Consider the following 21,766-nt stretch of genomic DNA (forward strand, 5'->3'; position numbering starts at 1 on the left):
ATCCAATTGGCCCTTCTCATCAGCCAGCCTCAAAACAAGTAAAAAAATGAAGAGACCCCACAATCTTCAATTATTTACCAGTCAAGCCAACAAATGTTTGCCACTCAAAACAATGAACATCAACACTTAATCTTAAGGGCAAGAAGATTGTAAAAAAAAAAGAGTAAATTATTACATCAAATAAAAGCAGTAAAAAATCCATAAAACCAAGAAATCACATATAAATTCCTATAAATATAATAAACATAATTAAAAAACAATAATAAACAAAACATAAAACGACGCATCTGACACCCCGATACCTCATTGATTCAGAGACTAGAAAGAAAGCAAGGGGGAACCTGGTAAAAAAGGAGAGAGAAAATAAGTTTCCCTGGTAAAAAAAGAGAGAGAAAATAAGAAGAAAAAAAAGAGAAAAAGGGGGAAGGGAAATTATCTTTGCAAATATTTTTCTCATTGCCCCACTTTTGTCTTCTGGTTGGATCGGCGCTGTATAGATAATATTTTCTGAGAATTTTCCATTTTTTAAATTTTTGTAAGTTTTCTTTCCGAGACCGTCTTTGTGGCGTCCTACTGTCCTCTTCATCATTCCCAAGCAAGAAATAAAAGTGAATTTTTGGGGAAAAAGAGGGTGGGACGAGAGAGAACCACCATTTGGGGTCTTGTGAATCAGCCTGCCATAGGCTGGAAAACGGGGATTTCCAGGAATTTATCGAAATCGGACGTGGGTCTCGAAGGATCGGAGGTTTGGCCTCGAGTATTGATCGTTTTCCTTTGTTGGGTCTCTTCTCCTCCCCACCCTTTTCTTGCGTTTTTGAGTGTTGGGTATCTTCTAATTGATCCATTTGTGGGATTTTTATTAAGGTGGTTGCCTTTTTTTTTCGGGATTGGGGGCTGATCGTTGTAAGGTTGTTGGGTGGTGGTGGGCTTTTAGGGTTTTTGATTCGGTGGAGTTCTTGATGGATTAGGGATGATGGGTTTCTGTTTCTTGGCGGTGGGCTTCGAGATTGGAGTGTTTTTACTGGAATTTCTGGAGTTTGGGTCGAGTTGATGTTGTCTGTGAGTAGTAGGGATGAGGATAGGCGGTTCGGGAAGAAGAGGAGCAAGGGGTTAGGTTTTGGGGGTGCGGGGACAATGGAGGAGAACGACCTTGAAGAAGGGGAGGCCTGCTCCTACCGCGACGAGGATTCCAGCATTCACGACCCCGATATCGACGTGGATTTGTCTTACATTGTAAGTTTACAAATTCGCTGTGTTGCACCTGAGGATCGTCTGCGATTCTTGGTTATTGTTCTTGTTCTTAAACTGCTTGCTGTCTTGTTGTATTTATTTTGCCGTTCCGAATGCTGCGAGCGGACTATCGATATGGAGTTTACTGTTCCTGATTGCTGTGAGCTTCCGATAGATATGTGGAATTGTTTGTTTTCTGATGTTTTAAACTGATGTTTGTGATGACTGTATTTGAATTTGCTTTTTCTGTCTCTGATCATTTTATGATGTTGGTCATAGAACTCGGCCGGCATAGAGTTTTGTGATTGGTGAACTTTTGAGGAAGAACTTGGGCAATTCAAAATGGGGATGATAGTTTTGATTCTTTAAAAGTTTTATGATGGTTTCGTCATATCATAGTTTCTTTCTGGCATATCTCCAAGAGCAGGTTTTCAGCAACTTGAATTGCTAAATTTCGTTGGGGGAATGTACCATAGCCAATCCAGTTCACTTGTTGACGTCTCCCTTTGGAGATCAGTTCATTGCTCTTTTTTCATGTTCAGAAATTAAGGATGAATGTCAATCAAGGGACTATTGCATTACTTCCAAAGTTTTTGACTTTGAGGTTACTTGATGTGCTTTGAACTTTTCTCTGTGCTTAGATGTGCTCGTTGCAGGTATCTCTGCATAAATTGTTTTCTTGTTTATACAGTGTGACTAGCTTGTTGGTTGTTGTATCTGTCGTTGTTTGAATGTATGTTATGAGGCTTGGACATGGTTTCTTCTGTTACAGGATGAAAAAATTCGAGATGTTTTGGGACATTTCCAAAAGGACTTTGAAGGTGGAGTCTCTGCGGAGAATTTGGGTGAGTTAATTTCTTTCTAAAGATTCCCCACATTGGCTATATTTGTTGTGAGGTACCACAGTATTTTCTCTGTATGTTATTGTGATACGGATTCTGCAGGAATTACAATGAATTGCAAGTTGTTTTGATGACAACTTCATCATTGCATCATTATTGTCCTTGCTATTGAGTTTACAGGGGCAAAATTTGGTGGTTATGGCTCATTCTTACCGACTTGTCCCCGTTCTCCTCCAATTCTATCACATTCTGGGAGTTCCGCAAGGGTTCAACATTCTGGCACACCTAGTCGTGTGGACCAGCCATTCGAGGTATCCATTATGGAACTGTAACAATTGCCAATCCAGAGTTATTTAGTAGTTTCTGAATCTCTTGTATTTAATTTTCTTCTTCCACAGATTGCTCGTCAAAACATCACACATCAGGCAAATACTTCTCTCCCTGCTAGGTCTGCCCCAGCTCCGGCTAGCATGCAAGTGGCTACTTCTGCAACTTCCTTGGATGCCTCTGCTCGCAAAGAGCTTGGGACACACGTTACCATGCACAATGCTGGGGAGTGCTCTTCCACATGTGAGCCTGCCATTAAACCTTGTAATGTAAATGGTCAAAAATCTCTAAAAGTACGAATTAAGGTCCCTCCAGAAAATGTTTCTGATAGGAACAATGCAGCGATTTACAGTGGTCTAGGCCTTGACATTTCTCCATCTTCATCACCGGAAGAAAGCTCGGACTACAGTGGAGACTTGTCACCTGAAATTCAGGACGCGCCTGATGAATCTCCTGCTACCATACTTCAGGTATGTTTGTTTGCCAAATTGCTTCATATGCAGCTTTCCTATGAGAAAAACTAAATCTGGGTTTACTTTGATCCTCCAAACAGATTATGACATCTATTCCAATTCCGGGGTTTTCTTTGCTTTCTCCGCTTTCTGATGGCCTGTTATGCCTGATGGAAAAGGAGAAAACTCTTCACAGGGACAGTAAATCTGGAGTAGGTCAAAAGATTGGCCCTGATGCTGCTTCAGCATGTGACCCTTTGCCTGGGAGGGATTTGAAAGTACACAAAGCAAAGACAACAAAGGCTGTAGAAAAAGCTGGAAAGCCTGGTGAAGCAAAACACATGAATGCTACAATTGAGTTGAAGAGTGTTGCTGCCATGCTTAAGGAGGAAACAGACATTGATATACCAGAGAGTAAAAAACTTGTTTTGGATGCTTTGAAGCTTCCATTGCTGGCCACCGCAAAAGATAAAGAAAAGGCAAAAAATGCTGTAGATAAGTCTGGAAAGCCTGGTGATGTGAAGCACATGAATGCTACAGTTGAGGAGAAGGGCATTGCTACCATGTTTAAGAAGGAAATAGACATTGATACACCAGAAGTTAGAGAGCTTGTTATGGATACTTTGAAGCTTCCATTGCTGGCCACCACAAAAGATAACTCTCATGAAAAATTGGATAGATCCAGTAGCCTAGATGTAAGGAAGGGTGCATATAAGCAATCCGAACTTCTTGGAGAGCAGAATTTAAAGGTGGTTCAGGAAAATATCTCATTGTTTGATCCTATAGAAGGGGAAGCAAAAGAAGGAACAGGTAGCCCAGGCATGAATAGCGCTGACAAGGATGGAAATGAAGCAATATCTATGAAAGGGAGGCTAATGTTGAAGACAAACTTGGCAGACAAATCATTTGTGGTTCAAAAGGAGTCTCTTTATAAGGATAACTTGGAATCGAGGAAAGATGCTAAAGGTAAAACTGATGCAAAGGTCAATGCATCTAAAGATTTTGTCCCAGGGGGAAAAAGTAGCAGCTACGGTTCAGAGTCCCCCAAGCACAAGGCTGGTGAGAGAACTGTCGCATGTGAAACTGCCAATCAAAAGGCAGTAGAAGGGAAGGATCGGTCGGTCACTAAAAAGAAAAAACAGAAGGATAGTCATAGTAACGCAAAATCTACTTCAGAGTCATCTAAAGAAAGATCAAAATCTGCCTCCTCTGCTTCATTTAAACATAAGAAAAAGGGCATGCATGTGAGGGATGATTGCCTTGAAACTCGCCCTGACATGATGAGATTGCAGGAGTCAAACAAGAGAGCTGATAGGGATTACCATAATAATCCAACAAGAGACATTAAGATTGAACATGTTGAGAACAGGTTGGATCCATTGGACAGTTACATCGAAGACAAAACTGTCACAAAGATTGGGCATCTTGAGAGAGAACCTTATGGGCATTTAGGAAAACCAAATGAGAGATTACAGGCAAAAAGGTTTGAAAATGCATCTGCAATTGAGATGATTGGTGAGGCAGCTGCTCCAACTGCAGCAGATGGTTTGATCTCTGATGCAGCTACTGTTGCAGCAGTTACAGAGCTTATAGATAATTGGGTTTGTTGTGATAAATGCCAAAAGTGGCGTCTGCATCCTTTTGGACCAGATCCAACCTGGCCGGAGAAGTGGACATGCAGCCGGCAGACTTGGTTGTAAGTGTCGTTCATTCCGTACGCTCTCTCTCTTTCTCAATGTACGAAGTGGAAAATTAAGTTTTCATATTGTTTTTGAAAATTTTTGTTGATATTTTAGTTGTTTTCTAATGCTTTTGGTATCCAGGTCGCCTGGGTTGAACAAGTGTATCGTCAGTGAAGAAGAGGCAATTAAAGCTTTCTATGCATTATACCGGGTCCAGGATCATCAAAATGGCCTGCATACTCAGAATGGTGGAACAGTATCAGGTACAGTTTTATCAGAAGCACATCATCATGGCCAATATCCTGGACCCAATGGGAAGAAGAAGCATATAGTAAAGGAGATACATAATGGATCAAGCTTGAGAATTCCTACCTCCCTTCCAAGTTTTGCAAAAAAGAGTCATCAAAACTCTGTCAAGAGCAAGAGTTTAAATGATGTAAATCAATATCCTTCAGATTCATGCCTATTAAACAAAGATGGGGAACAGCGTGTGGTTAAGGCTTATGAGCATGCTGCTGAGAAGCAAAGGCATAAGCAAAAGGAGAAACATAAATCATTGGAAAACTGCTCCTCCAATGGAGGTACCCTTTTTCGCTCCCCCTTCCCTCCTTCCAGTTCTTATTATGTATGCTTTATCCTTTTTCATTTTCTTAGTTGACTTTTTCTGGTTGCATTTCATCCTATGAATTGAGAAGATGTCCTTGTTTGACTGCTATATTTTCATAGGATTGAGTAGATCTTCATATTTTGCAATTTGACTGCAGGTGATTATATTGAACAAGCTATGCATTCAAAGTCCAAGTCTAAGAGAGAACCTCAACAGGATAATCACAGGGCTTCAAAGAAAATTAAGGTAGATGGTCCACTATCTATGGATGAAGAATGGATTTCAAATAATGAAACAACAGGAAAGATTGCTAGTAATGGCATCCCAAATGAAATGATTAGCAGGAATGCTAAAAAATATAATGACTATTATTCTTCATCAAAGGATTCCAAATGTGATACTAGGGAAAATGAAAATGGTTTTGGGAAAAAACTGAAAGTCCAAGCCCAGTCTTTGTTCAATTGTGAAGGCAAGGTCAAAGCTGGGGCTACAAGTGTAGGGAAGCTCGGTAAAAATGAAATCTCAACAAAGAAGAGAAAAATGAAAGAGTGGCAGGAAAGTCAGGAATTTGCAGAGGATCCCACTATGAAAGAGTATTCTTCTGATGTTAGCGCTCCAGCGAAAGATGTAATCCATGAAACGGAACATAGAAAGGAAAAGAAAGCCAAGGCATCAAAGTGTGAATTAAGGGAGTCGAGCACTAGTAATGCAAGAGTGGAAAAGAAAGGAAGAGTCGTGCAAATTGTACCCAATAACATTGGAGACCCCACATTGGATGGAATGGAAGATGGAAGCAGAGGGATACATGAGAAGGAACATCAGCTTGGGTACTTACGAGGAAATGCAGTTTCTAAGAGGATCTCAGAAGGGGCAGATTCCTTGAAGAAGGAGATTGGATGCACACAACTTTCTACTGCTGCTACTTCAAGCTCCTCAAAGGTTTCTGGCTCTCGCAAAACTAAAGCAAACCTCCAGGAGGCGAAAGGCTCTCCTGTTGAATCTGTTTCATCATCTCCCTTAAGGACATCTAATGTAGATAAAATTGCATCAAGAAAGAGCTTCTCGGAAAGGGATGGTGTAATGAACACAGGTCTTTTCACTGGCAGTAGTCCACAGCGGTGTTTGGTTGGTGAAGTGGATGGTGGAAGCAATCGTTCTGGTGTCATGTTGAAGAATAATAATTCTGTTTTGATGCAGCGTGCTATGCAGGATGGTAACAAGGCTAGGTCATCTTTTGTTGATGCACAGAGAGCGACATGTGACAATCAAAATGTGAACAAGAAAAAAAATATGCACGGAATGGTTTTAAAAACTTCTGATGATGCAATTAACGGCAACTTTTCTATTGATAATGAGAATGACCATACTGTTAATGGTATTGATGATCTGGAATGGCAAAACCAATTTGTCAGTGGTCTGAAAAAAAAGGAAAATGGTTCAGAAAGGAAAAATTATGACGCTGCAAATGTCTTCACTCAGGTGAAGTCAGAAAAGGGGTCATCATCACGATTGAAGGACAAACAATGGGTCACTGGATCAGATTCTGAAAAGGGTAAATCTAAGGTTTGTGATTCATTAGGTGGGAATCATGATGAATTTTATTCCACAAAGACTGCTGATGGGATTTTTGTTGATGCTCATGATGGTCCCCCATTTCGTGAAGAATCAAAGGGTGGCACTTCTCAATACAAGGGCAGCTCTAAACCAGATAAGGATGCGAAGAACTGCCTTGAAATGAAGGGCTCCACAAAATGCTCAGGTGAAAAGGGGAGAGATATTCAGTTGATGGTTGTAAATCATGACAACTCAGATATTCAGGGTTCTCCTCCATCTGCTAAGCAAAAAGCTGACTCCATGGTTGGAAAGTCGAAGGCAATTCCCTTCAAGGATGGGAGGTCTGGTTTACAGCAAAACTCTCATCAGCTAGCAACACAGGAAGATGAAAGGTTCTTGAGTCAGCCTTTTCCAGACAGAACAGATTACACAGACTTGATTTCTGCTAGAGGAAATACACAGTCATTCCCTTCGTCTGAGGACAAAGCGGAAGTACAGAGAGTAACACTTTCATCTCATACAGGAAACAAGCTAGAGGTGTTTTCGGCAGATATATCTACTTGCGATACATCAAAGCTGCTCAAACAGCCCAGGAGACCTGATAACCCAAATATAATGAATAATGGTAGTCTGCGACATCCTGCTGTTAATGGCATTATGAGCAGGGAGCTAGATGGCAGAAGCCCAGTTAGAAAGGAAAACGGTCAAGCTGCTCTCAAAGAAGCCAAGGATCTGAAACATTCTGCTGATCGTCTGAAGGTTTGTAAATTCGCAGGTTTTCAGCTTTTGGCTATGTATGTTCTTCTTGTGCTAATGCTCAAGTTCTTGAATAATGTGTTTTAGAATGGAGGTCAGGAGCTCGAAAGTATTGGCCTGTACTTTCGTGCAGCCATAAAGTTTCTTCATGGGGCTTCCCTCTTAGAACCTGGTGATGCTGAAGTTGCAAAACATGGGGATAGTCATTCAATGCATGTCTATGTTGATACTGCAAAACTCTGCGAGTAAGTTATTCCAAAATTGGTAATTACTTGATGCGAGTACAATATGGTATTTCTTTTTCTAATTTGTTTTACTGTCCTTGTGTTAAGCGATGAAAAGATATGAAATATGGATTGTGATGCACTTTTCAATTCTGAACTCTCTATTTACTGTACTTTCTGATTATGGTGCAAGATTGCTGATTAGTTACTTGAGGCTGTCGCATGTTTTCATCTTATGACTTCCTGGAGTATCTCTCTGTTTTTCTTCAAGAAAATTAGAAAATATGTTAGCAGAGAAGGGTCTGGTGTAATCAAGAAGACTTTGGGTAGATGGCTAGGTTCCAAGTCAAAATTGTGACAAAAATAAAATAGGACAATAGGTGAGCTGTGTATCATTCAGGCCATTTAAATATCCATTGTGCATAAGTACTGACATATAGTCCTGTCCATTGTTGTCATCTGTGACATTACCAACCCATTGTTTTCAGAATGCAGTTTTATGGAGTCTGGAATCACTAGCTGGACTTTCATCTAGTTCATACTACTGGATTGAAAAGAAGGATGAAGGCTGGCAGAGACTCCAGCTCACATTTCACATGGTAAGGCTGCTGTGGAAGTAGACTTTAGTATCTAGCAGTGAGTACATGGTGAGCCCATGGAGTCCACAAATCCTGTAAAAAATATTGAAGCGGTTGTATAGTAAGAGCCAGCTGACGCACCGAATATGTGGTAGGAGTTACTGCATAGCAGTGGGTTTAAGGATGTTCATGAATGCTTCTCAATTGTTTCATAGTAGTGACCGGTCAAAGGATTGATCATCTCAAGTTGACGATTGCTCTTCTGCTTGTCATTTTGAAAATTGTAGTCTGCAGACATTGATTCATTGTTGTTGCCTCATAAATTTCTAACAATGTCCCTGTAGCTGCATCTAGTTTTTGCCCTTTAAAGTGTGGCTAGCCAAACTTTATGTTGTTATATGATGTTTTTCATGTTCAGTTTTCATGTACAGCTGACCATGTAAAAAAGTACCCTGTAGTCCTTCATGTGGCAAAGCCTTTCAATTAATGCAATTAGGAAGCATTATTGTGATTGCGCTGGACTTCACTGTGGATCATGGGGTTCTCTCTCTCTTTCTCTGTGTGTGTGTGTATGTGTGTATGTATGTATGTATGTATGTATGTATGTATGTATGTATGTATGTATGTATGTATGTATGTATGTATGTATGTATGTATGTATGTATGTATGTATGTATGTATGTATGTATGTAGGGGTGTCAACAGGTCGGGTTTGGTTCGCACCCAGGTGGAACCAGACTTGGACCAGATTTTAGGGTATGGTATCGGGTCTGGACCTGGGTCTAATCGGGTCCACTATAAGAAAAACCATACCCAAACCCGATAAGAACTACATGAACCACACCCGGTAAAACCATATATTTTTTTTAATCATTTTTACATTGAAAATTTGCGGGTCTTAATCGGAGCTCGTGTGGGGTCCGGGTCTGGTATAAAATTTCACAAACTATACCTGGGTCCATTTATTAATTGGACCTTCGGGTCTGGACCCATGTCTTAATCGGGTCTTCTTATTTATCACCATACCTAGACCCTATAGGGTTTGGGTTGGGTTGGGTCCGGGTAAACCAGGCCAGTGGACACCCCTAATGTATTGTATCTATGTATGGGAAAATATTGGCTACCCTTGTGGATTCTAAACACCCTTAGTTGAAACTCATAGATGACGGTTATTTTGGCCAAATCTGACCCCATGGATGTGCTCAGCATGGTCAAAATTGCAGGAATTGGTCATTGGATCATATTGTTTCCACATAAAAATATGATTTTTTGAAAAATTCAGTACATTGTTGGCTGTTGATTTTTCAACTCCTGGAAAATCTGACATGTCGGAAAAATATGATCCCAAGGGCCGGTTTCTACTAAATCAAACATGTCGATCACATCTAGAGGGTCAGATGTGCAAAAGAAAAAATTTAGGGTTTGTCGCCAGAGGGTTTGGGACCCATGAGAGCAGCAACCATTAACTGTATACACATGCATGCATATATACATACATAGATATGTATTATGTATGTATATATAATATCTTATTCTTTTTTGTTCTTAATATCCAAAACTCATCATAACCATTTGATAATGTGCTGCTTAGATCATGTTGTGCTAAACCTTGACTCAATATAGATGCGTTATGGGGGTCAAATGCGGTATCTGGATGGTTAGGTCTTACTACCTTAACCAAGGGATCTCGGGTTCAAATCCGGAAAAGGTTATCCCCTGGCTTGCCTGTTAGAAAAATGTATGAGTGTTACCATCACCAGTTTGGAATCTAGTTCTATGACTTCTGCTATGGTGTTCCTTGGTGTTTCCAAAATATTGCCACTGTTTTCATGCATATAATATTGTTGCACGATTCAGCTTGTTTTTGTTAACTGTGTCTCTGTTTGACACACAACACCACATCCATTGAGTCGGTTCTCTATCACTCTTCAATAGTAATGATTTCTTGACTCAGCTGTGAGTTTGAAAAGTTGGGTCTTGACAGATGACTGCTGCTGCCTGTGATGTGACAAAGCTTATGTGTCCACACCTGTGTGTGTGTATGTTGCGTTGTCACGTCTCAGAACTAATTCCTGTTTCATGCTAATCTCATGCTTTCTTTATTATGTAGGTTTTGTGCTCATGCATATGAGAGGCACAAGGATATGGCTGCTGCAGCTCTGGCATACAAATGCATGGAAGTGGCTTATATGAGGGTTATTTTCTTAAAACATTCGTGTGTAAACAGAGTTCGCCATGAGTTGCAGGCAGCATTACCAAATATTACTGGTAAGAGAGAAACTTGGCTTGCTTTTCAAAGCTATTTTTCACCATATTGGGAAATTGGAATTTTTCTTTTCACAAGGGGAAACTCTCATAATATATGCATGCACTAGGTTGCTTTTGGAGGTTTGGTCTTATATTAAATCTTATAACTAGGGGGACACTTCAGATTGTTGCCAACATTGTTCATGTATTGATCTTTTTTTAGAGGAAAAAAAAAGAACACCTGTTCCTGTTTGCTTTGGTCACAGGTGGGAATGAACAACCACCACTGAGAAAGTAGATGTGATTGTTTGTCACAAGGTCAATCTTGTGACCAACTTTTACAAGATCCAAGTCCGGAACAATAACAGCTGATGATCAAAATCACTACTTGTACTTCTCTCATGTTTCACTAACCATGTGAAAGTTTTGTGATTGTGATTTACAATCACAGGATCTTGAGATAAATTAAAATTTACAGTAAATTTTTTTCGCTCCTGATCTAGTTCTTAGATATTTCTTGCTATGACAAAACAGCACCAAAGTTTATTGTGCTTTCAGAGTGTGAGGCCTGTCCTTTTTATGTCTAGTAGTTAGCCACCACACACACACACACACACACACACACACACACACACACACACATATATATATATATATATATATATATATATAGTCTTAAGCTACTACCTTAGTGCCATGCTATCTGGTAGAGCCGTAGAGGTGAACATGTTGTCGTGGTTGCACCTACAAGAATTGAGGATCATAGAACCAAATGTTCTCTGAGAGGGTGGGCAGAGTGAGTCTGGTGGTGTGATGGGTGGTTTCTTGGAACCAATGCTGCAAAAAGTGACAATGGAAGGTGAGATGCTACAACACCTGTGAGGTGAGGCATAAGTCTTGAGGCAGTGAGGGTAAGCTTAACAAATAAATTTTTATGTATACAACTTAGTTGTCAAAGGCGCTAGGCGCAGCCTAGGCAGTGAGCCCTTAAAAGGCCTAGGCGAGGCCTAGGTGGTACCCCAAATAAAAAAAAAACAAAAAAAAACATACAAAATATGTAAACAAACTAGTAAAATTAGTGAAACTCATTCTCTCTCTGGTATTTTGGCCTGACTCATTCTCTCACTCTCTTGGGTTGAATGAGAATCAATATTTGCACCATAATTAGTGAAACTCATAGTCTAATGTTCAAATCCATAAAGACCATGCTTAGAGAACTTGTTTGGGAACACAATAGTTGGATAGGTAATTTCAGAATCCAATTTCTCCAAACAGCTGATGATGGATTTGTAAAATTTTATGGTGCAAATACTAGTAAAATTATTAACAAACATGTATACAACATAAAATCAATTAACAATAAGCAATAAACAAATAATAACATATTGTTGAACATTGTAAAGCAATTATATTACATAAAAGCAGTCAAATAGATGACTCATACACTTATAGATTATATATGAATTAAGTACACAAATATGCATATATATATATAATATACAATTACACAGAAAACATATATATGTATGTGCAACTGTCCATCAGACCGAGTGACTACCTCGGCTAGGCCGCCTAAATGACGCCTAGGCTCCGCCTTTGACAACTAAGCGGAGGGCTGAAAGGAGGAAGAAGAAGAAAAAAAGTAAGGTAAAAAACAAAAGCAAAAGAAGAAAAAGAGAGAATAAAAAAAGAAAGCTTTGGGACAGGAGGAAAAATAAAAAGAAAGAAAAAAGACAAAAAATTAAAAAAACATGACAAATATGTCCCTGTGGCTTAGGCATGAACAACCTAGGCAGCCTAGGTAAAAAAACAAGGCCCTACCGCCTAGACCCATAAACCTGAGTGGTGGCCCTATGCCTAGCCAGCCTAGGCACAACTTTTGACAACTAAGGTATATAAAATAACAAAACACAACTTATAATATGAATAACTTTCTATAAATAAATAGCAACTTACTAAATTCAACTTCCATGTGCCAGAAACATGTGAAACAGAAGAATTTGGGGGATGCTTAATATAAAACTTTCTTAGGGTTAGATGTCTTTCACCATCAATCTTAATCATATGACAATGTTATTGTGAAAGTTGTGCATGTGCTCCTGTAACAGAATATGGAACACAATAAATTTTGTAATAAGGGTGGGGAGAAGGAATATAGCACTTTGGGTTGTGAATCATGCGTCCAGAAGATGGTATCTTGCTGCGTTCACTATATTTTCAATTGCACTTGTATCTAATAGCACATAGTAACCAACGATACTGTTGTTATGGTACTTGTGGCATCAAAGGCCTAAAAAGTGATCTTTTTCTGTTAAGTTATTTCTTGTGGAAAGATTAATGAATGCTTAATAGATGTAGACTTGCCTCCCAGAAACTGTTTACTTGGTGGTTGGTGTACTTCTACAGAGGAGTTTTAGTGTGAATATTTATGTCAACCATGGATATGCATGATCAAGTGGGGGCACAAATTGGTGTGAGAGCGGTTCTTGTTACATCAGCAACAATGCTGATTGACGACTTTAATTGCATGAAATGGATGATGATAAGTGGAGATTCAACAAATTTGAAAGTCAAGGGAGAAATTACTTGGAGGTTTAGAGCAAAACCATAATGTGCATAACCTTCATACAAGTGTGCTTCAATATGACAATATTGCAACCACCAGTCTCACAAATCCTTGTACACTTCCAAAACAATGAAAAATTCACATCCTTTTCTAACTAAGCCAATTAAAATTAATACAGAGTTGAGAAAAAGGGCAAAGCGATTCATTTTTAATACATAAGTTTCACTATAACTTCATCTTCAAATTTTTTACCCAACACAATTCAGGAAGCCAAAGTCATCGTTTTAGAACTCTAGATTAATTACCTTTCTAATAAATTTCTAGGTTGTAACAGTGGAGCGTCGAGATCTAATTACACTTATAGGTAACAATTCTTTTGAGTTCACCATCCTATTAATAACAGATAGTAAATCAGACTATTTAGAATAAAAACTATTTAAAAAGTTCAAAAGAGCTATTTCTAGTGGAAAGTTTTTGGTGTATGGAAATCAGGTGCCGCTAGCAATCCTTCTGGAAAGAGATTGCCAGAAATAAATGGATGTGTGGTTTAGATTTTAGAATCAAGAGAGGCAAGGGAGTTAGGGAGGTGCGTAGGGGTGAATAAGGTTTATAGGGATCACTGCTGCTCTTTACGCTAATGCTTGAGTTGGGTATTGAGTCAGGCTGCCCATGTGGCTTGTTTGAGTGGAGCCTGGGCCAGTTTTTTGAGCTTTGGCATAGCCTGGTCAAAATAGAGCATGGCCAGGCTGGCCTGTGATTGGCATGCAGTGTCCCTGTGGCTTTAAACAGGTGGGGCTGGGCCAGGCCAACCATTTCACCCCTACCTAATACCCTTAATAGTTAACATTATTAAAGGAAAAAAATAAGGAATTTTTGGTCCCATGGGAAGCCAAATGCCTTTGACCTTTTCATGCATGAGCCCTGAGCCTCACCATGAGGGGCATCCTCGAGGTGAGGTGTGCCTCACATGGACATGGTTGATGACCACACCTTATACTGCTTCTTATTCTTGGCTCAAATTATCTCAAAAGGAAATAACCTTGGCTCAACACAATGCCTTGAGGCATGAGGCATGTGCCTTACCTTGAGGCATACACCTTACGCCTAAAGGCCGCACTTTTCACAACCTGCTTGTGGGGCCTGTGTTTTCTCCTTTTTCTTGATGACTACTCATCACTCTCGTTTTGTATTCAACTGATTGTAAACGTTTCTCTCTTCTAGATACACACATGCACATATATGTTTTTCATTGTGGAAGTGAACTGCTCTTCTCTTCTCCAGGTGAATCACCCTCATCTTCCGCTTCAGATGTTGATAATTTGAATAATCCTGGGATGACAGAGAAGTCTCTTCAGGTGAAGGGAGTTGGTTCTCCTCAGATACCGAGCAGCCTTGTTATAAGTGCCCGCAATCGCCGTAGCTTTGATTGGTTACTCAACCTTGTAAGTTGCTTTCTGTAGGTCAAATGTTACTCCTTTTCCAGGATGAGCACAAACTAGCTTTATCAGTGTTTAGACATTCACTAGGAATAACGTGAACTGCATAAAAAATTTCAATGAAAATGGGTGGTTTTGACTTTTGACCTCTGACTGCAAATCTTGCCTATTAAGTGCAACTATGCCTAGCAACAAATAGGACGGTCCTTTCATAGAAACAAAGTCTAAGTTTTCTTTGCACCTTTTAGGATAATGATTATATATATATATATATATATATATATATATATATATATATATATATATTAGTTTTACTTCTATCTTTTTTTTTTGTTACACTTTATTTCCTGGCTTAGGTCAGTCTGGTGTTCATTTTGGGGAACCCTCACAAATCTCTCACGCACGCAACTCTCTCTCTCTCTCCATTTTTTCTTTTGTTATACTTTATTTCATGGCTTAGGGTTTTGAAATCTCTTTCTGAGTGGTTCATGTTGAACAAGCACAGTTTACATAAAACTAAGCAAACCTATGAATTGTTAACTAAAATTATGCTAGTGGAGTGCAATTCATGGCACATCTAAGTCTTTTTCTTAGATTGTGTTTGAATCATAGTCACCAATATGGTCTTGGCATTATCTTGGTGATGCTATTTCTTGACATTATTTTTTTCAATCTTTAAAATTTCTAACAAAATCATTAAAAAGTATTTTGAAAATAAAAGGACATCATTGTATGATTTATATCAGTTTTTTCAAAAAGAAACAACATGAAAAATATATGTAATTTATTTATCAGATGACATATTTAATCAAATTAAAGATTTGTTTTAAACTGAATTATTTTAAAGGAAAATATTGATATTTTCTGAAATATGCCTTGTTTTTATTGTTTTCCCAGTATTGTTGCAATATTTTCTCTGGTGTTAATTTTTAAAATACCTTTAAATGTGATCTTTGCAGAATATCGCTGATGTTGGTACTAAGGTTTGAATTAAACTATTCTTATCACTATCACTGTCTTCATTGTCATCTTCATCTTTTTTTGAGAGCGCTGTGCATTCAACTCTTTTTCCTATTTTGCTAAAATGGAAGCCTAGTTGCCTTAACAATGACTCGACAACAAAGTTAGTCCAAACTAATTCATTGTTTCAGTCTAGGTGACCAGTGACACTGCTTGTTCAGGTTTCTCTTTCTCTACCAAAGCTTGGATCAGTAGTCAGCACAGTGTTTTCGTCTATAGAGCCCATTTGACAGGCATGCACATGTTCATGCACACAAGCATGCATGCACACACACACAAACTGCCATGGATTTTTCCCTTCCCTCTCCTTCCAAGTGTAAATCTCATACATCAAGTTTCTCTGTTTTTTTTTTATTATTATGGTGACATCTTCAAGGTGATTGAAACCTTATTGGTGTGCTATGGAGAGGGGAAAAAAAGTTTCCCATTTAAACGTGAAGCTTCTAAGATCACATTATGGTATCTCTGAAGGCAAGGTACCATCTCCATTCATGGGATTATGGCCATGTGGTTTATGCATGGGACATTGTCATGGTAACAAGTAAAAACTTCTAGTGAATATTAGAGCATGATGGATATTATCAATCATAAGGGTGGAGATCCAAGGTGATTCACTCTTTCTTGTTTGATCCAAGTGTCATTACCCATGAAAGCTAGAGGTAACTGGCCATATGATGGCAAAGAATGTAAAAATTGTTACCTACTGACATGGTTAAAGTTTTGCACCCTATTGAGAGCAATGAATGGAAGCAAGCACAGTCGTTACTTCCACTCAGTTAAAAGCTCACTCCTGGTTATGTTTTTATATCTATTATATTTTCTACTAGATACATCAATTAGCATCCTATGTAAATGTTCCTGTTATCATCTCCATCTCTATTGTAAGATTTCTCCTCTTTTGTAGGCAAACGATGTGAACTCAGCAATGGATGCTTTGAGGAGATCACAAACTGCATTCACAGCTGCTAATGGAAGTCTGGAAGATGCTCAATATGGAGCTGATGGCATCTCTTCTGTAAGGAAAGCTATTGAGTTTGGCTTCCATGATGTGGAGGGATTACTGCGATTAGTACGTTTGGCAATGGAGGTGATTAAACGCTAAATTTTGCAGTGATGATGGTGCATCAGTTTGTGAATAAATTAATTGAGATTATTCTTGACATGGGCAAATCGTGGGATCACATTTCCTTTTGACATGGTTGCTGAATTCTGTCTGGCCTCATTTCTTGCAATGGACCCTACTAACTGTGCAGCATGTAAAAGGGGTTGTGGTTTAGCCTTTATTACAGTCTTTCAAAATGTAATGAATGCCTTCAGAGTGCTTCAGGATCTTGATCTGGGAACTGTACATTGGTGAAAAAAAGTGCTTGGAAGATTTGGTTAAGAATAATTGAAAATTCGAGCTCCAAGAGCAGATTGTGACCAGAAGTTCATACAACAGAAAATGGAAGCCTATTTTTGTGTGGGTTCATTGCTGAACGCTTTTAGAGTTCTAGCAAGAATTTTGAGTCTTCTATATCTCAAATTTTTTATATGGCAAATGGGAGAAGAAAAAACCAAGTTCAGAAATTTGCAGGAACATGGTGCATGTAAAGATCAAATGCACATTGGAGTAGGTTTGACGTGTTGTTCCTAACCTTCATCGTTTGGGCAGGCATTCAACCGAGGCCAGATTAATGGTGTGTCCTGGTATGTATATGTTTTTTTTCATTAGTTGAGATGTCATTTCATCGGCTTTTTGTTCATGGGAGGACTTTTTTCAACCTTGCTGTGTAGGTTCTCTTCTGCCTTCTGTTAAGTGCCCAGGATCTAACAGTAACCAAAAAATTCATTTGTTGAAGTTCTGCAATTTTTGAAGTAAAAAAGGTGTGTATACATTTGCTTACCTTTTGCTACTTTTCTTTTTATGTCATGCAGCTGTGGACCCCATAGTGCTACTAGAATTGATGATATATATATTTTTTGAGTTTCAGGACTAGGGTTGTTTAATTATGTAAATAATTCATTTGGAACAAGAGCGCTGTTGATTGGACCCGTTATATCGACAATCTTGCAGAACTGGAAATTCTAACAGGTACAGCTTTGTTTCATCATGCTTCCAAGGCAGAAAATAATGTATTTCAGTTGTAAATTCATCCTGACTATAGTATGTGTGTGTCCTGCCGCATGGTAACAGAGGACAGTAAGCAAATGTGGTCTCTCTTTCAGGTCAGAGAACAAAGTTCTGGAGGTTACCAATTTGCAGTCCAGTGGCTTATGCCACCTACCAATGTTTCACTGTATGATATTGTATACACGGGGAATCAAGAAGTTTGACATTTCCTGGCCAATGTATAATATGATAAACATCTTATTCTTTTTCCAATAAAATTCCTGCTGATAGAATTTTGGGTGCCTATTGCTTCTTCATTATCTATATTTATTATTTTTGAAATAAATTGAAAGAAAATTGAGATTTAGTATATTTATGTTAAAACCTTTTCCAAGATGTTCAGTAATATCTTACCCTTAGCACATCAAAGGAGTACGTTTGTAAGCATCATGCTTGCAGCCTGTGTATCAAAGGTTAGGAGCAATGGGAAGTAATTAGCACTCTATTAGAAGCGTAATCAGAAAACTGGTTATTGGGATTTTCCTACCAAAGAAAAATCTCTGTATAAATTAGAAATTTTATTTTTTCTTGAAAAAAATTGGGAAAATATTTTATATTTAAAATGTCAAATATATGAAAAATATGTAGAAATATAAAAAACCATTAAAATGTAAAATATGTATTCCATTGTAACTATTTCATTAATAACATGATGATTTTGTGATAGAAACATGATATTTTGAAAACAGGTGATATTTTGAAAATATCACCTTTTTCTCAGAATTCTATCAGGTCTTTAAAAATTTGGCTAATATAATCGAGAGGTTTTCAAAAAATGGCTGATATTTGTAACCATGATTAAAAGAGGCCGGTGAACTGCAAATAGAAGAGACACTGACGAATACGAGTGAAAGAATCAAGCTAACTAAACCGTGACTATGGATGCCATTGATTAAGTTGCATTTAAGATGCGCCCAAGAATTTGTTTTTGGGTAGGTGTAAAGGGAAAACCACCCCATCACCAACTGACCAACTGCACATTGGTAGGTCTTCGATTAAAACCCTTGAGGTCCTCCCTGCCTATCGGAGACTATACCCAGCTTCAACCTTTTATCAAGGGATACCCTTGTGGGTTTCAAACTCATGGCATCTAAGTCATGGCCCTAGTAGGCTGATTTAGGGGGGCGGGGGGATTTATTAACTGAACAATCTCAACTGATCAATACAAGCATCTAAGTCATAACCAAAGGATAGAGAATAGTAGGACCATGGTTCCAATCATAGAGAGAGAGAGAGAGAGAGAGAGAGAGAGAGAGAGAGGTGTTGGTGGGTGATCAGGTGCAGCAGCATCAATATTGTCAATATCAAATGAATCGGCTCGGCCTATTTGTATCGGCCCAAAATGTCGACTCTTCAAAAATGCTTTAAAATCATTACAATATTTTATAAAATATTTTTCATATTATTTTTAATATCTTACTGACATGTGTCATCCCCTTGTTGAAAACTAGCCGATTCAGATCCATTGAGGTCAGAATCAGAACCGGCCGATTTCTTGGATCTTTTTGAAGCTGATACTGATACTGACAACATTGAGCATCACACTTGAAGTGGGATTTCAATTGGAGAGAGAGGCGTGCCCCATTCACGGCCAACCATTGTATGAGACGACACGTGATGGCCATCCTAATAGTGGGATCTTACGGGAGTCCCTTATCATATCGTTCCTCGTCAAGGGAAATGCCTTGAAGCATGAGATTGCCATTCTCTATCCTCTTTGATAGCCTTCAGACCCAGCACTCTCCTTCCCGTCATTTTAGTCACCATCCTGTCCTTGTCTCCTCGTCTCTCATCACTCACTTTGCTTCCCAACTTCAACAGTGTTCAATCGGTAAGGACGTGCATACAGGAACTACGGTACATGCAAGGGTGTTAAAGCTGGGATTTGTGGATGATTTGTTCTTGAACAACCATTTGCTTAATTTCTACTCTAAGTGCCCACTCATCAAGAATGCCCACCAAGTGTTTGTTCAAATGCCTCAGAGAAATGTGGTCTCATGGACCGCACTCATGGCTGGTTATGTCCATTGCGGGCAAGGATATGAAGCTCTCCAACTCCTTGCTGAAGCTAAAAAGCATGGGGTTTCACCGAACGTGTTCACTATGGCTACTGCCATTAACGCATGCTCGGTACTTGCTGACCTCCGCAACGGATTGAAGCTCCATGGGCAGGTTGAAATTGAAGGCCACGTATCGAATTTGGTAGTTGGTAGCGCTCTTGTCGACATGTATGGAAAATGTGGGCTCGTTGATGATGCACGGCGAGTTTTCGACAAGATGATCAGGAGAAACATCGTGTCTTGGACGTCAATGATCTCAATATATGCGCAAAATGGACGTGGGCATGAGGCTATTCAGCTCTTTAGCACCTTACAAGCTTGTAATTTGGTGCCAAATGAATACACATTTGCCAGTGTTGTCAATGCCTGTGCAAGCTTGGGCTGCCTTGGCGCCGGGAGGTTGAGCCATGCAGCAATTATACACCGGCATTGCGACATGAATGATGTGGTTTCCAGTGCGCTTATTGACATGTATGCAAAATGTGGTTGCTTGCATTATGCGACCAAGGTGTTTTGCCGGGTTGCCGATCCAAAAGTGATCCAGTGGACATCGATCATTATGGGCCATGCTCAACATGGGCTTGGCCATGAAGGACTTCGGCTTTTCGATGAAATGCTCGCAAGGGGAATTCAGCCAAATGATGTTACATTGGTTGGTGTACTATATGCCTGCAGCCACTCTGGCCTAGTTGATCGTGGCAAAGAAATCTTTGATTCAATGTACAAAGTATATGGGGTTGTTCCTGACAAGAAGCATTATACATGCATGGTGGACATGCTCGGCCGAGCTGGATGTCTAGATGCTGCAGATAATCTAGTTAAGAGAATGCCGGTGGCACCAGATGCTCTATTGTGGGGTTCACTTCTATCTGCAAGCAGAACTCATGGTAGAATTGAGCTTGCCATCAAGGCTGGTGAGAGCTTAATTGAGTTGAACCAACAACTAGCCTCTACTTATGTTACACTTTCAAACATGTATGCATCAGTTGGCAGGTGGGGCGATGCACTTCGAATCCGCAAGGAGATGAAGATCCGAGGGGTTCACAAGGAACCTGGTTGCAGTTGGATTGAAATCAAGAGCAAGACGTATGTATTCTTTGCAGGCGACCGGTCATGTGTCTATGCGGGTGAGATTATCACTGTCTTGCAAGAGTTGGAGAAGAAGACGAAGGAGAAGGGATACATGGCTGACAAGAGCCTTGTCTTCCATGATGTTGAGGAGGAAGCCAAAGAGGCAATACTTGCTTTTCATAGTGAGAGGCTGGCTTTGGCTTTTGGCTTGATTAATACTCCAGAGGGATCAGTTATAAGAGTGCTAAAGAATCTCAGGATGTGTAGTGATTGTCATCAGGCATTCAAGTTCATCTGTGAGATTGTGAGCAGAGATATCATTGTTAGAGATGTAAATAGATTTCATCATTTTAGAGATGGGTTATGCTCATGTGGGGACTACTGGTGATCCTTTGTTGCTCCTTTGTGGGCAGGTTCTGGTTTGAAGCCAAGATATCTTAGCCAAGAAGTAGAGCTCAATATTGTTTGTACTCTATATTCAATGCTGCAAATGATTTAGTTAAGCAAATGCCCAGCATCACAGGATGCTCTACTTGAGGTGCAGTTTGAAACACGCATGCACATGATTCAAGGTGGGAGATCCACAAGAAACCTGGTTGCACTTGGATTTAAGAACCACTCAATGGAATTTGTGTCATCATGGTCATAGTTTTTGGGTGTGTTATGGATGATAAAGACCTAGCCTTCCATTTGTTCAAGGAGGAAGCTGAGGCAATGGACGGTTTTTGCATGAGGGGCTAGCCTGGACTTTGTGCATGACCACCGCTACAAGGATATGTATAACGATATGGTAATTGCAATTAATATTCGAGATCATGGTTACGATTTAGCTAACCGATTCGGCCTAAACAATCATCGTTATGATGTACAACTCAATACAGTTTTAGCTTTAGAGCCAAATGAAGAGAGTATCAACGATCAGACATCGATCAATCAACATATAATTTTAGTTTATATTAACA

At 39.3% G+C, this 21,766-nt stretch overlaps 2 protein-coding genes across 5 annotated transcripts; both read left to right on the forward strand.

The window, feature by feature from the left end:
- Positions 1–521: 521 nt before the first annotated feature.
- Positions 522–17,917, forward strand: LOC149839097 (cysteine-tryptophan domain-containing zinc finger protein 7-like). Of its 4 annotated transcripts, none has more exons than XM_090002265.1 (14): positions 522–1,233; positions 2,003–2,075; positions 2,253–2,383; positions 2,471–2,869; positions 2,953–4,547; positions 4,675–5,114; positions 5,298–7,453; positions 7,538–7,695; positions 10,363–10,520; positions 14,347–14,507; positions 16,426–17,210; positions 17,298–17,387; positions 17,495–17,595; positions 17,698–17,917. In XM_090002265.1, exons 1-11 carry the CDS (start codon positions 1,051–1,053, stop codon positions 16,621–16,623), a joined length of 5,652 nt encoding a protein of 1,883 aa, XP_089858391.1. In that variant the 5' UTR covers positions 522–1,050; the 3' UTR covers positions 16,624–17,210; positions 17,298–17,387; positions 17,495–17,595; positions 17,698–17,917. The 4 variants fall into 4 exon arrangements, with proteins under 4 accessions (XP_089858391.1, XP_089858392.1, XP_089858390.1 ...); XM_090002266.1 differs by having other exon boundaries at positions 17,730–17,917; XM_090002264.1 differs by having other exon boundaries at positions 17,495–17,917.
- Positions 17,918–19,365: 1,448 nt separating this feature from the next.
- On the forward strand, positions 19,366–21,766 carry LOC149839098 (Tetratricopeptide repeat (TPR)-like superfamily protein). Its single transcript, XM_090003930.1, has one exon. It carries the CDS (start codon positions 19,366–19,368, stop codon positions 21,190–21,192), a length of 1,827 nt encoding a protein of 608 aa, XP_089860056.1. The 3' UTR covers positions 21,193–21,766.

This window comes from Nuphar pumila, chromosome 4, assembly GCF_984573655.1.
Source record: "Nuphar pumila chromosome 4, dmNupPumi1.hap1.1, whole genome shotgun sequence".
NCBI lineage: Eukaryota > Viridiplantae > Streptophyta > Magnoliopsida > Nymphaeales > Nymphaeaceae > Nuphar > Nuphar pumila.